The sequence below is a fragment of the Phaenicophaeus curvirostris genome, unplaced genomic scaffold (genome assembly GCF_032191515.1).
Source record: "Phaenicophaeus curvirostris isolate KB17595 unplaced genomic scaffold, BPBGC_Pcur_1.0 scaffold_46, whole genome shotgun sequence".
Lineage (NCBI taxonomy): Eukaryota > Metazoa > Chordata > Aves > Cuculiformes > Cuculidae > Phaenicophaeus > Phaenicophaeus curvirostris.
Genome location: NW_027206669.1, coordinates 1,575,630 through 1,587,033, shown reverse-complemented (window position 1 = coordinate 1,587,033; position 11,404 = coordinate 1,575,630). Strand labels below are relative to the sequence as shown.

Below are 11,404 nucleotides of genomic sequence, written 5' to 3'. Positions count from 1 at the left end.
CGTTAGCACTGCAATAGCCAACGTGATGGCATGCTCTAAATGTGGCCAGGTGGGTCACGTTGTAACAAACTGCCCTCGGTTTCATGACTTGCCAACAGCATTCCCCCTGCGCCAGAATCGACCCAGAGGACCGTGTTGGGTCTGCGGGAAGCAAGGGCACTTTGCCAAGGAATGCAGCTCTAAAACTCAGGGAAACGGGAGGGGGAGAGGGCACCTGGGCCGCGCACGGCTCTCTCCCACTTGGGACACCAGGCGGCCCAACTATGCCAACCCCGAATGGGGCGAAGCACCCCTGAACCTGCAGCCCCCCCGACAAGCAACCAACTTTATGGCTCAACCAGCGGTCCAGTCGAACCTGCCCATATCTCAGGGACAGCAAGGACCACCCTCTGGGGGCGAGACCCCAGGGTGGCCCTGGCAGTGAAGTGTGATAACCCACCAGTGGTGTGGGGGACTTGTTCCCTTTATAATACCCTAAATGGCACCACTATTAGTGTCCCCTGAGATCAATGTTTTCCCCATTGATGTAAGCATCCAAAGTGGAGGACCAATTATTTAGATTGTCATTTAAGGGATTTGTCCTCAACCTGTAGTCCATGGCCCTTAGAAGCTGTAGCCAACTCCTAAAGAATGTGTGAGAGGCAAGAAAGAAAAGCAAGACCACTGCCAATGCTCTCGTTGGCTCCTTTGAAATGTGTTAGGATTCCAGGCTCTAGAACAAGACCCTGTGGCTGGGTATTTACCAAAGTGTTAACCACAACGGGGCAGCAGAGGGAAAGGAATGGAACTATCCTACAGCTTTCAATCTTATTCTTTCTTCCATTAGATTAATTTAGTTTTGTTACAATATTTCTTACATTTGGGACCTGAGGTTTCTGAATATGCTTTGCCATGACACAACCACTTGAGTCCTCTTGGCATCCAGTACCAATTTTATTTAATTGTCCTTTTATAAAACTTTTCATTACAAGGATCCATCATGGATTTTTTTTCTCTGAAGAGTTGCTACTTAAAAGGGAGAGAAGCTCAAAGAAAGACAGCATTATCATCATCATCATTATTATAATTTTATACACCACCTTACTAATGCGCAGTTCAGGAAGCAACCTAGTTTAGAATTTACACAATCTCATCCTCAGTTTTCCATATTTTATTTAGTTTATGTGTTAAGACAGTCATGGCAGCAGGTACAAAGGAATATTATAGAACTCATCTTTACACAGAAAGCTCCTGATTCACAGGAGCTCAGTTGCAGCCTTCCCAAAGATTTGTGATCTTCAAGAGTCATAAAATCAGCAAAAATGCCTATATTAAATGTTTTTCTGGGTGATGTAAAGCCCCATTTGTTATAGATTTATTACTGTTAGTCCTATTTGATTTATAAAGTAAATATTAATATACTTTATTTCTGTAACATTTCCCCGCTGAGAAATTCAAAATGCTTTGTAAGCATAAATAGAGAGTAGGCTTCTTACGCAGAATCATGTAGCCAGCCCTTGGCATATTTTACTAGCAACATCTAGGCGCTTATGAATCTCTGTCCTATGTTTTCATCCCAAGTCCACCTATATTTCCTTTTTATAGAACCTTTATTGAGACAGCAGGTGTTGTTTTATAGAATTATAGACTCTTCATTCTTTTTCATCCATCTTATTGTCTAGTGTTCCTCACCACTTCTGCTCACATGCTTTGGATCTTCTCTTAAATGTTCTTACAAGGTTTTCTTGTGTTTTCTTCCCCTTTTCCCCTCCCCAAACCCTGTTCCATCTATTTCTTTCTATCGTGGTATTTATATGACCCCTATTACTATTGTATTTGAGCAGATCACTGTCTTTAATAACATTTGATGGTGAATTTCTGTTCTTCCTGATTTGAGAATGATAGATTTATGAGATTTATTTCAGTGAAATGAAATTCAAGGCACATGCAAAGTCTGTGGCAAGGATATTTCTGGAACTAATTTGCAGATGACACAAAGGTTGACAGAGCTGTTTTACAGAGTAATTTGGATTATACGATACGCTAAACTATTCAAACAAAGTGTGCTTTAGTACTGCCAAGTATGCAAGACCACATGTGCAAGTAATGTCTATGCAGTGGAAGACTATGTTGAAAAGTAATTTGAAAAACATTTGTCAGGGTGAGATAATAGTGGGTAACCATTTCAATTTGGGCTTCCAGTGCTATTCTGACATTAAAAAAAAAACACAACAAACTTCTGGGGTCTCAGAGTGTTGAATTTTATCATAATTTTATCATTAAAATATTGGTTATGGTGGGTCAGCATTGTTGCAAGGGTAGGGAAAGTACCGGATGGATTCCAAGCTAGGGGACAAACCTGTAACAGACACAAGCGCTGGAGAATAAATTCAGATAAATTCAAATTTTAAAATATGTAATTTTAAAATGAAAATATAATTCATCATTCAGACAAGCTTCTAGAGAGAGAGGTGAGTTCTCCACCACTGTCTCCAGACAGACTTCTCTGGAGAATGTTCTCGTTTTTCAAATTACTCCCCTCAGTGAAGGACTAACTGAATAAATAGGACTGAAGTTATACAGGTGCTCAGGCTCTATGAGGGAGTGCTCTTTTTTTTTTTTTTTTGCTGTAAAATGTACGTAACTGCTTGTACAGATATTTGTCAATCGTTAATTGAACTTGTTTATTTTTTTTGCTGAAGCCAAGAGATTCTGCTAAGCCGTCAGTGCATCCTACTGCCCACTGCTGGACTGCGACCTCAGAGATTTACTTGGGCTGTAAGGAAGGATATGTTATGGCAATTGATGCTGAGAGAGGCAGTGTTTCTGTTCTTCAACAAAAACCTCTCCCTGGTAAGAAATAGCTGTGTGGTGTCTTTTATTCAAGTAGGGAGGAAAAAGGATAGGTGAAAGCTTTTTTTGCTTTCTGCTGTTCTGCTATTGTATATCTTACAGAAATTGTAAAGACATATTTCTTTTATTAGTAGGATAAACATTCAGAACTTCTGGGTGGGTTTCTTTAGCACCCAACAATTTGCTTTCATTTTTTTTTGGAAAAAAAAAAAAGAAAAACTTCTAAATACATCAAAATTGATAAAATGAACAATAGTTACAGCAGTCCTGATCTTATTAACCAGCCCTACTAGGTTAACAATAAACTATTAATATACCAGCTATATGTATTTTTACTGTTAGTTAAGCACCAGTAATGCATTTTATTTTGCATGAAATATTGGACTGTCCTCCTCTGATACGGTAGATGATGTTAGAACAGATGAGCTCATGATGAATCTTTAAAAAACGAAACCAAATTTGACGTAATATTGCTTAATAGAATTCCTTAAGGTCAGCAATTATAGGAACTATTTTGTATTCAAAACAAGTCTATAAAGATTATCAGGCATTAATGCATTACATATGAAGCACAGAAAGTGAACAGAAGACGTCTTTGACTTCATAGAATCATAGAATCACCAGGTTGGAAAAGACCCACCAGATCACTGAGTCCAACCATTCCCATCAATCACTAACCCATGTCCCTCAGCACCTCATCCACCCGTCCCTTAAACCCCTCCAAGGAAGGTGACTCAACCCCCTCCCTGGGCAGCCTCTGCCAGTGCCCAATGACCCTTTCCGTGAAAAATTATTATTTCTATCACTAGAACTGGATAATATCCTTCTGTAGACCAGCATAGCAATGTTTAATAAACACTGAATCAGTGTTAATGGACAGGCTGATGATAATCTTGTTTTCTTCTTTTGCCATGTAATACATTATTTTTTTAAGCTGCTGTAAATATCCCTGACTTTCCCAAAGTTCTGTATCTCTATCCAGTTTTGATAGTCAGCACAGAAATGGAAGGCAGCTCTGAAAAAAAAATCAGCAAACCAGCACTATTCCTCTGTTTTTGAAACCATCAGACTCTTAAGTTTGCCATATCAAGAGCTGAAAATCACAAACAAATATAAAGCTGAGGCGTGACCAGAAATGGTTTGCCAGTTCGTTAGAAGGCAATAAGAATTTTTGCCATTTGGGATTTTCCTCCACTTGTGTATTCTTTGAGTCCTGTCCTAAATCTGTGTGAGAACACTGTCTGTATTCGTATTTTACTGAAGCTTCTGCTTAATTTAAGATGTACTGCAATCTGTATCTGCTCAGCAGAATGCTTACGTGTGTGTCCAACTCGAAGCACGTGCCAAGCTCCTGTTATGGTTTTGCAAACAGAACCGTAAGCAGCCACAACATTTCACTTGGGCAATTTTCAGGCTGGCTAAACTTTCCTTTGTAAGTAAATCTAATTAAAAAATTATGAATGGAAATAACAAAACCAGAACTTAGCACTAGAAGATAGATAAATCTGCATCTGGATCACAGTCCATGTATGACTATCTCCCTTTTATAGCTGTAAGCTGAACCACGTAACGACTGTGCCAGCTCAGATGCATAAATGACAGAGATGGTGGATATTGGAGAAGAATGCACATTTTTGATTCAATATACCAAACTTCACCTTTTGTTCAGTAGACTGGGCTATAACTGACTTTTATTGCAATACTGACATATAAACAAGGTTGACGTTATATATTGTTTTCTTTTGTGCAGAATACGTGTGTAAAGTGTCAGACATCGTGTCATATGTTCGAGGAGCGCAGAAAAAGAAAGGTATTTCCATGTTCAAATCAAGCTAATTGATTTTTAGCCAGCATCAATGATGTCTGGGAGTAATAATATGTGAGTACAGCAGGAAGCCACTGGTTAGAAAAACTCAGCTCACACTGACCTCTGTAAGACACATCAATGGCAACCTTTTATATGTTTACAGGAGAAATGATTAATAGCTTTTGTGCTAGTAGACAGCCAAATGAATAGCCTCTGGAAAAACAGTGGCAGGGAAATAATTTCTGTTCATTCTAGTTTAAATTGGAATAAGTGATGCTAGAATGGGTTCTCTACTGCTTAGTTTTAGTAACTTTGTTTAGAACTGCAATCACTTGTGATTTAGTTGAGTTAGGATTTAGGGTTTGTTTCAAATGTTTTGTTTTGGGCTCCACAATACAAAAAAGGCATTCACGTAGTGGACAAAGTTCAGCACAGGGCCACAAAGATTATTGCAGAGTCTGCGTGTGTCATACAAAGATGGGCTGTGAGAACTCTCTTCAGCCCAGTGGAAAGGAAATGGGGGATTTTACTGTTGCTTCAGCTACTCATGAAAGGTTACAGACAGGATGGAACCTGACAGGAAAAGGGCACAGTTTGCATCAATGGAAATTCTGAGTAGAAATTAGGGAAAAAAAATACTTCCACAGTGAAGGTTGCCAGACATTGGGACAAGTTTTGATTTCTCAAATTAATTTCTAATTCATCAGACCACAGTAGTACTGTCACTTTAAATTATGTGTACCAGCCTTGTCCTTCATCATCACAGCACAAAGTCCAAAGAATATATAGCCCGTTGAGCCTTTTTACTCACAAGTAGTAAATCATCTCAGATTTGAAGTTGGGACACATGGTTGCAATGAATTAAACTTGATGTTTCTTGTTGCCTTTGTGCTTTCAGGTGGCAAACCAGAGGATCCACAACAATCAGTTTTATTTGCCATGGCATTTTGTAACGGGGGACTGTATGCAGCTGGAAATGTAAGGCATCCTTTATGCTTGTAACTTATTGTGTGAAAATCAAAAAGCATTCAAATGGAGTGTATTTGCAGAGCTCACTGCAAAGACAGAAGTCAGAAAAAAAGTGGAGGTCCTCTCTGGTTTTGTCATATATCTTCTTTGTTAGAACTTGAGACAAGAACTCAGAAAGGAGCAGGGAGGGAAGAGATTCCATTTTTTAAGTCAAAGAAGGAACCAAAGAGGACAATACTATTTTTAACAAAAGGCAAAGAGAGTTCTAGAGGAACAGGAAAGAAGGATGGACAAAAAATAGGAGAGGAGAAAAAAATGACCAAGAGAACCACCAAATTGTTTTGTGCTGAATCTCACTCAATATTTAATCCAAAATGATGATTACATTATACAGTGCTGCTTAAGAGAGGGACAAATCCCTATACTGTCACAAAAGAAACAATGTGGAATCTCAAGTGTTTACTAATGAGAGAGTCTGTTATCAAACATGGACTGTTAGTAAGACTTGTATTAAAAAACACCTTGATTTTTCAAAAAATGCGTTATGCAGGATAAGAGTCGTCTGGATTTAAACGTCATGAAGGCAGATGAGACCATTAGCAATGGGATACAGTTAAACACACTTGCTCCAGAGAATTTCAGAAGGTTTTGCCAGTTCAGTTTGCCAGAGTGGGTGGGTTAATTGACCTTCAGGCTGGGATAATTGACCTTGACCTGATGTGGATTTGTACTTTTCTGCACAGGGGGGCGTTTTATTCTTTTATCACATCAAAGATCTGCAGTATGAGACGAAAATCTGCGTTGATATCTTAAAACCCATATCCAGCCTCATATTCTCACCTGATTACGCTGTGCTTCTGCTTGTCACTGACCAGGTATAGCATTTGAGATAACGGCATTATATAATGGCACGTTCCTTTTATTCTGTATGTGCATGCTGGCACTGCCAGTATGAAATGTCTGTAATGTAATCACACAAGTCAACAAATTATACCAGAGGTAAACTTAGCCCATCTTGTGTTTGCAATGAAATCTTGGGCCTTGGGTACATCAGACCTACTGTGGCTATGCGGGAGACTTGTTCTGTGCATCTATCTGAATTTGTCTGGCCACCCAGTCAAAGATCCTTCTTTGACCAGCCTGATGTCCAGAAATCTTACACAAGAGTCCCAAATCCTCAAATTATCCCTGGTTTTCCAGACCTTTAATAATTTAAATTGGCATTTAAATGTGGTTTGTTTGGGTTTTTTTGTGGGGGTAACTTTGGTCACACTTTGTCTCTGATTTCACTCTCCTTTTGTAAAATGCGTAGAGAAGTTCTAAAATCTATGTCTACATTAGTTATGAATTGTTTCTAAAAGGTTTTGAGGTCTTTAGATAAAAACATCTTTTGAAGCTTAAGATTTATTATTTGTGTTTTATGTTGCTTTAGAATATTGATTGGTTTCTGGAGCAATACGAAATAGGGTGGTTTTAAATTAAAGCAGTTATGAGAAACAAAACTTGGAAACGTGACTAGCTGGATCACTCTCAAATGAACCATCCTGATTTTCAGCTAGTGTAAATTTATATAATTTACTAAATTCAGTTGAATTCTACTGGGCACTTTTTACCTCAATTTAGAGTAGAGTATGAAACTTTAAAGAGCTCAGGAAGATGAGTATTTTTTCTTGAAGTCTTTGACAGCTTTTAATGAGAAGTCTCATAGCCCAGGGATGGATTATCTCTCTCTGTTTGTCAGGGGACAATCTATGCTTACAAACCTGCCCACAGTGGAGAAGCTGTCAAACTCCTGGACACATGCAGTAGTTGTTTCCTGACAGCTGATTTTCTTACTCCAGGGGACAAGTACTGTGTGGTAAGAAATTATTTTCTTCCTTATATATAATTGTGGCTCTTTTCAGATGACCAAAACGTTGGTAAGACACAAAATCAAAAGCCTTGCAGAGATCGTGACTGTTCTGGTGTTTGTTACAGTTGTGGAAAACCTTCTCATTAAGGAATTAAATGGCATTAATTCAGGTATGGCCTATAGAAGGGTCAGAACTTGCCCTGGAATGCAGGGTGGATAATTCGCAGGCTGCTAAAATGTTGTATGGTTCTGCTGTTTATTTGCTGTCTCACTAGTGGTCAGGAACACAGCTGAGCAAAAGGTTGATTCAATTCAGAGAACAGATGTCGGAACAAGGAATCCCTGCTGATCTTTTCAGCCTCCAGCACAAACTGGAACAGCCTGAGAGATGCCTTTGTCCCAGGTCCAGGGACAACGAGGCATTACTCATGGATCTGTTCATTCTGAAATATTCCTTGCTTTCCTCCTGTGTCTTGGATTCCTGCAACTCTGTTTCATCTCAAGGCCATGAATTCTTCAAGTAGCCAGCCCTGAAATTCTGGGGTGTGAATCAATTAGTTTTGCTGATAATCTGTTTGTTTGTCAATAACATGGGAATGACAAATTTTACCTGAGTCTGAATGAGTGATGTGAGGGTTGATTGATCTCTAGCCACACTTCACTGTGGAATTATAAAATTTCCTGGTTATAAGAAGGCCTCAAAAACATGATACACATAATTTTTCATGTGAGAAAACCAGATGTCACCTTAAGCCCTTTCCTGTGCAAACAAAATGATAAGCAGGTTTTCTATTGCAGGCTGAATGGTGGGAGTGCTAATATTGATCAAGCTTACATGTTTTGCCCTAGATTGTCTCATTCTGCTTAAAAAACATTCCTGTATTTGCATCAATTCACAGAAATGATTACACATTTTCCGTAGGTAGGCGTACCTTGCAGCAACTGGACTTAAAGGGAATTCAAGGTAATTTCAAGCAAAACTAGTAATCCTTGATCTGCTCTGCTCAGACACTATTTGAATTTATATTCTATAAAAGATCACTAGTCATTTCCAGACTATTTGGTTATTCCACTCTCTTTTGACTATGTTTTTTTCTCTGTTCAATAGTCTGTAACAATTTCAGGTGAAGTACAAGTTTGGTTCCTGGAAGATGGAACTTGCCTCAGCAAGCTCAACCTTGATATTCAGGTACACGCAACCAGGAGCTCATTTAGTGACTGATGCTTGAAGTTTTCTTTAGTATTTCTTAATTCATAGCATAATATTCCACAGATTTGGATCAACCTGTGGTGAGGAAAGATCAGTAGTGTCTCTGTACAACCCATGAAAGAGATTTAAAAATATTACGTTTACTTGAACTAATCATCTATTGAACTGGGCCATAAAGCAGAGGCAACATGTCAACCTCATGTCATAGAATCATTGAATGGTTTGGGTTGTTGTAGTGATGTGTCTTTAAGCACATATTTGTAAATAACAATCTAAATTTTTATAATATTTGATGAAATATTTATTTTTAATGAGTGTCAGAACTGAATGGAAAAGTTTTGAGTCTGTAAAAACTAAATGCCTTGAATGACCAGGCTCTTGAAACTGAGTTGATAAAAGTATTTAAAACTGTTAATGCTTTGTCCTGATTTAAGATGCGTTCAAACCCTGAAATCTGACACAGTAAGAGACTCATCCCTTTCTGTGAGAGCTGTACACATAACAATGCACTCACTGTTTCATTGAGGTGGGACTTATTTCACTTTAAATGTGGATATAATGATTTTTTTCTGAGGAGTGCAGAATTGGCTTTTGATATGTAGATACAGAGCATAGGGAAAAAAGCCAAGACGTCTCTAAAATACTTTGTTAAAAACAAGTTTTTTAGCTGAACCATTTGAGGTTTCTTCTTCAAATTTTAGGGACTTCTAAATAGTAAAAGAAGTCGCATACTAACATACAGAATAGTTGTAAAAAAAGGTATGGAACTGTTAATCATATTTTGTTTCTCAACTAGGCAACAGCTATGGCTTGCTGTCCCTCCTCCAGCAGCGTTGCTGTTGGGACCATAAGAGGTCAAATCTTATTTTCTTGATGTTACCAAAGCTGAAGCTCCACGGGTTGTTCACAGAATTTTTCTTTCCAAATTTCCAGTGTTGTCTTTGCAGTAAGTATGAAGCAGCAGGGGCAGTAATATTGTCAATCTGTTTCTTGAGTAACGCTGTTAGTTGAACAAAAAAACTGTTCAAGCTTTGATTCCAAAAATAACAAAGTAAAATATTTTGATGGTTTCAATTATTTTCCAACATATTCTGAATTGCTTGCAAGAGAGGTAGTGGCAGGATTTATATGAGAGAAATACAATAAACCTGTATTTCAAGAAGGTTTAACTGAGCACTGAAAATACTCATGTATAAGATCCTTTCTGGCAGATCACTGTGTGCAATAATTATGCACAATTCCATGTATCCAACTTTAGAGGGCCATTTCTCACTAGAAGTAAATTTAAGTTTTTGTGAAATTAAGTATAAGCCTTTTGGTCATCCCTTTTTATACGGTGGATTTTTATTACCATTGTTAATTATTCATTTGCTCACTGTTCTGGAATTTACCAGTCCTCCTGTAATAAGCTCTAGTGATGTAAAAGGCTTTTTTTGTTTGGTTGGTTGCTTTTTTCCATTATTGAAAAATCTGAGAGTATTTTACTTCTACTTTTTAAAAAATAAAATGGATATTGAACAGTTAAACTTTAATATTAGTCTGCCTGTTATTTGGAGACTCAGATGTGATCACTTTCCACAGCTACCTAAGATAAAACATTAAAAATAGATACGGAAAGCAACTCATTCAAGGTCAAATCAATATAAACAGAGCCATGTCTATTAAAAATAATATCAAAATCTGTATAGCCGTTTTATTTTTAAAAACATAAACTTCATTAAAGATTTGCTGAAGTTGTTAACAGACTGCTATGGAGCATCGTTAGCTTTAGATTGACCACCCACACAATTAGAAATTGCACTCATAACTGCACTTTATATCAGACCCTAATCCTGTAAACCTAGAAGCTGAAATTTCAGTTGCGTTTATGCCCTCAGTGAAGTCAGCAGAGTTATTGGAGTGGAATTATTTGACTCTTTTTATTGAGCTGTTTTCTATTTGGATTTTTTTTTCACCTAGTTATGACCAGAGTGGCCGGTTCCTCATCACTAGGGCTGCAGAAGGACATATCTTTATTCTAGATGCCCGGCCTTCAAAATTATTCCAAGTTCTTGGATATGTAGGTAATAAATGTTACAGCATTAACTACACTGTGTTTTCACTATTTACTGTATTTTAGGTGTACTTGCTTTTTTTTTTTTTTATTTAGTTTTAGTTAGCAAAGGAGCAGGTCAGTCAGAGGGAAGAGAATGGATTAGCTAACCAGCTGATCACAACTCCAGCACAAAAGGAATAGTAGTGGCAAAGAACTTAAGACTTTTGTGGCTCATCTTGAGAGAATTTAGAGTAAAAATCCATAGGTCATGATAGCTGGGTGCAATTGCCTGCCCCGGACATCTTTAACGTGAGGACTGCTGGAACTGTCAGCTTTGCTGCTGGATGCTAAAGAATGAAAATGATGGAATTTTAAGTCACAGAATAATTCTTCAGAAATTTGTGTATTTGTTTTTGCAGCCTCTCAATTCCACTAACGTTATACTTACAGATCGCATCTATAAGTATAGACCTTCATCATAACTTTAAGTGGTGGTTATCAGCAGAGAACCTCAAAATTGCTACAGTTCAAGCTGGATGTAAAGTCATATTTGAATGTTTAATGTCATAGTAACACTTAGCACTCTCAGTGCTGGATGCCTCTAGCTGAAGTTGTGTGCGTGCCGCACTTTCCAAAACCAGGTTGTGGCTTGTCTGATATTTTCATGCAAGTTCCAAACTGTGTGGTTGAGCTGAGATG

General features: G+C 38.0%; 1 protein-coding gene across 1 annotated transcript in view; it reads left to right on the top strand.

The window, feature by feature from the left end:
• The first annotated feature begins 478 nt into the window (after window positions 1-478).
• Window positions 479-11,404, top strand: part of LOC138733927 (cilia- and flagella-associated protein 43-like) — a 58,758-nt gene continuing 47,832 nt past the window's right edge. The window contains 10 exon segments of the mRNA XM_069881445.1: window positions 479-526; window positions 2,682-2,832; window positions 4,583-4,642; window positions 5,538-5,617; window positions 6,352-6,483; window positions 7,350-7,466; window positions 8,569-8,649; window positions 9,467-9,532; window positions 9,534-9,616; window positions 10,630-10,733. Of these exon segments, the coding sequence (XP_069737546.1) occupies window positions 479-526; window positions 2,682-2,832; window positions 4,583-4,642; window positions 5,538-5,617; window positions 6,352-6,483; window positions 7,350-7,466; window positions 8,569-8,649; window positions 9,467-9,532; window positions 9,534-9,616; window positions 10,630-10,733 (922 nt within the window).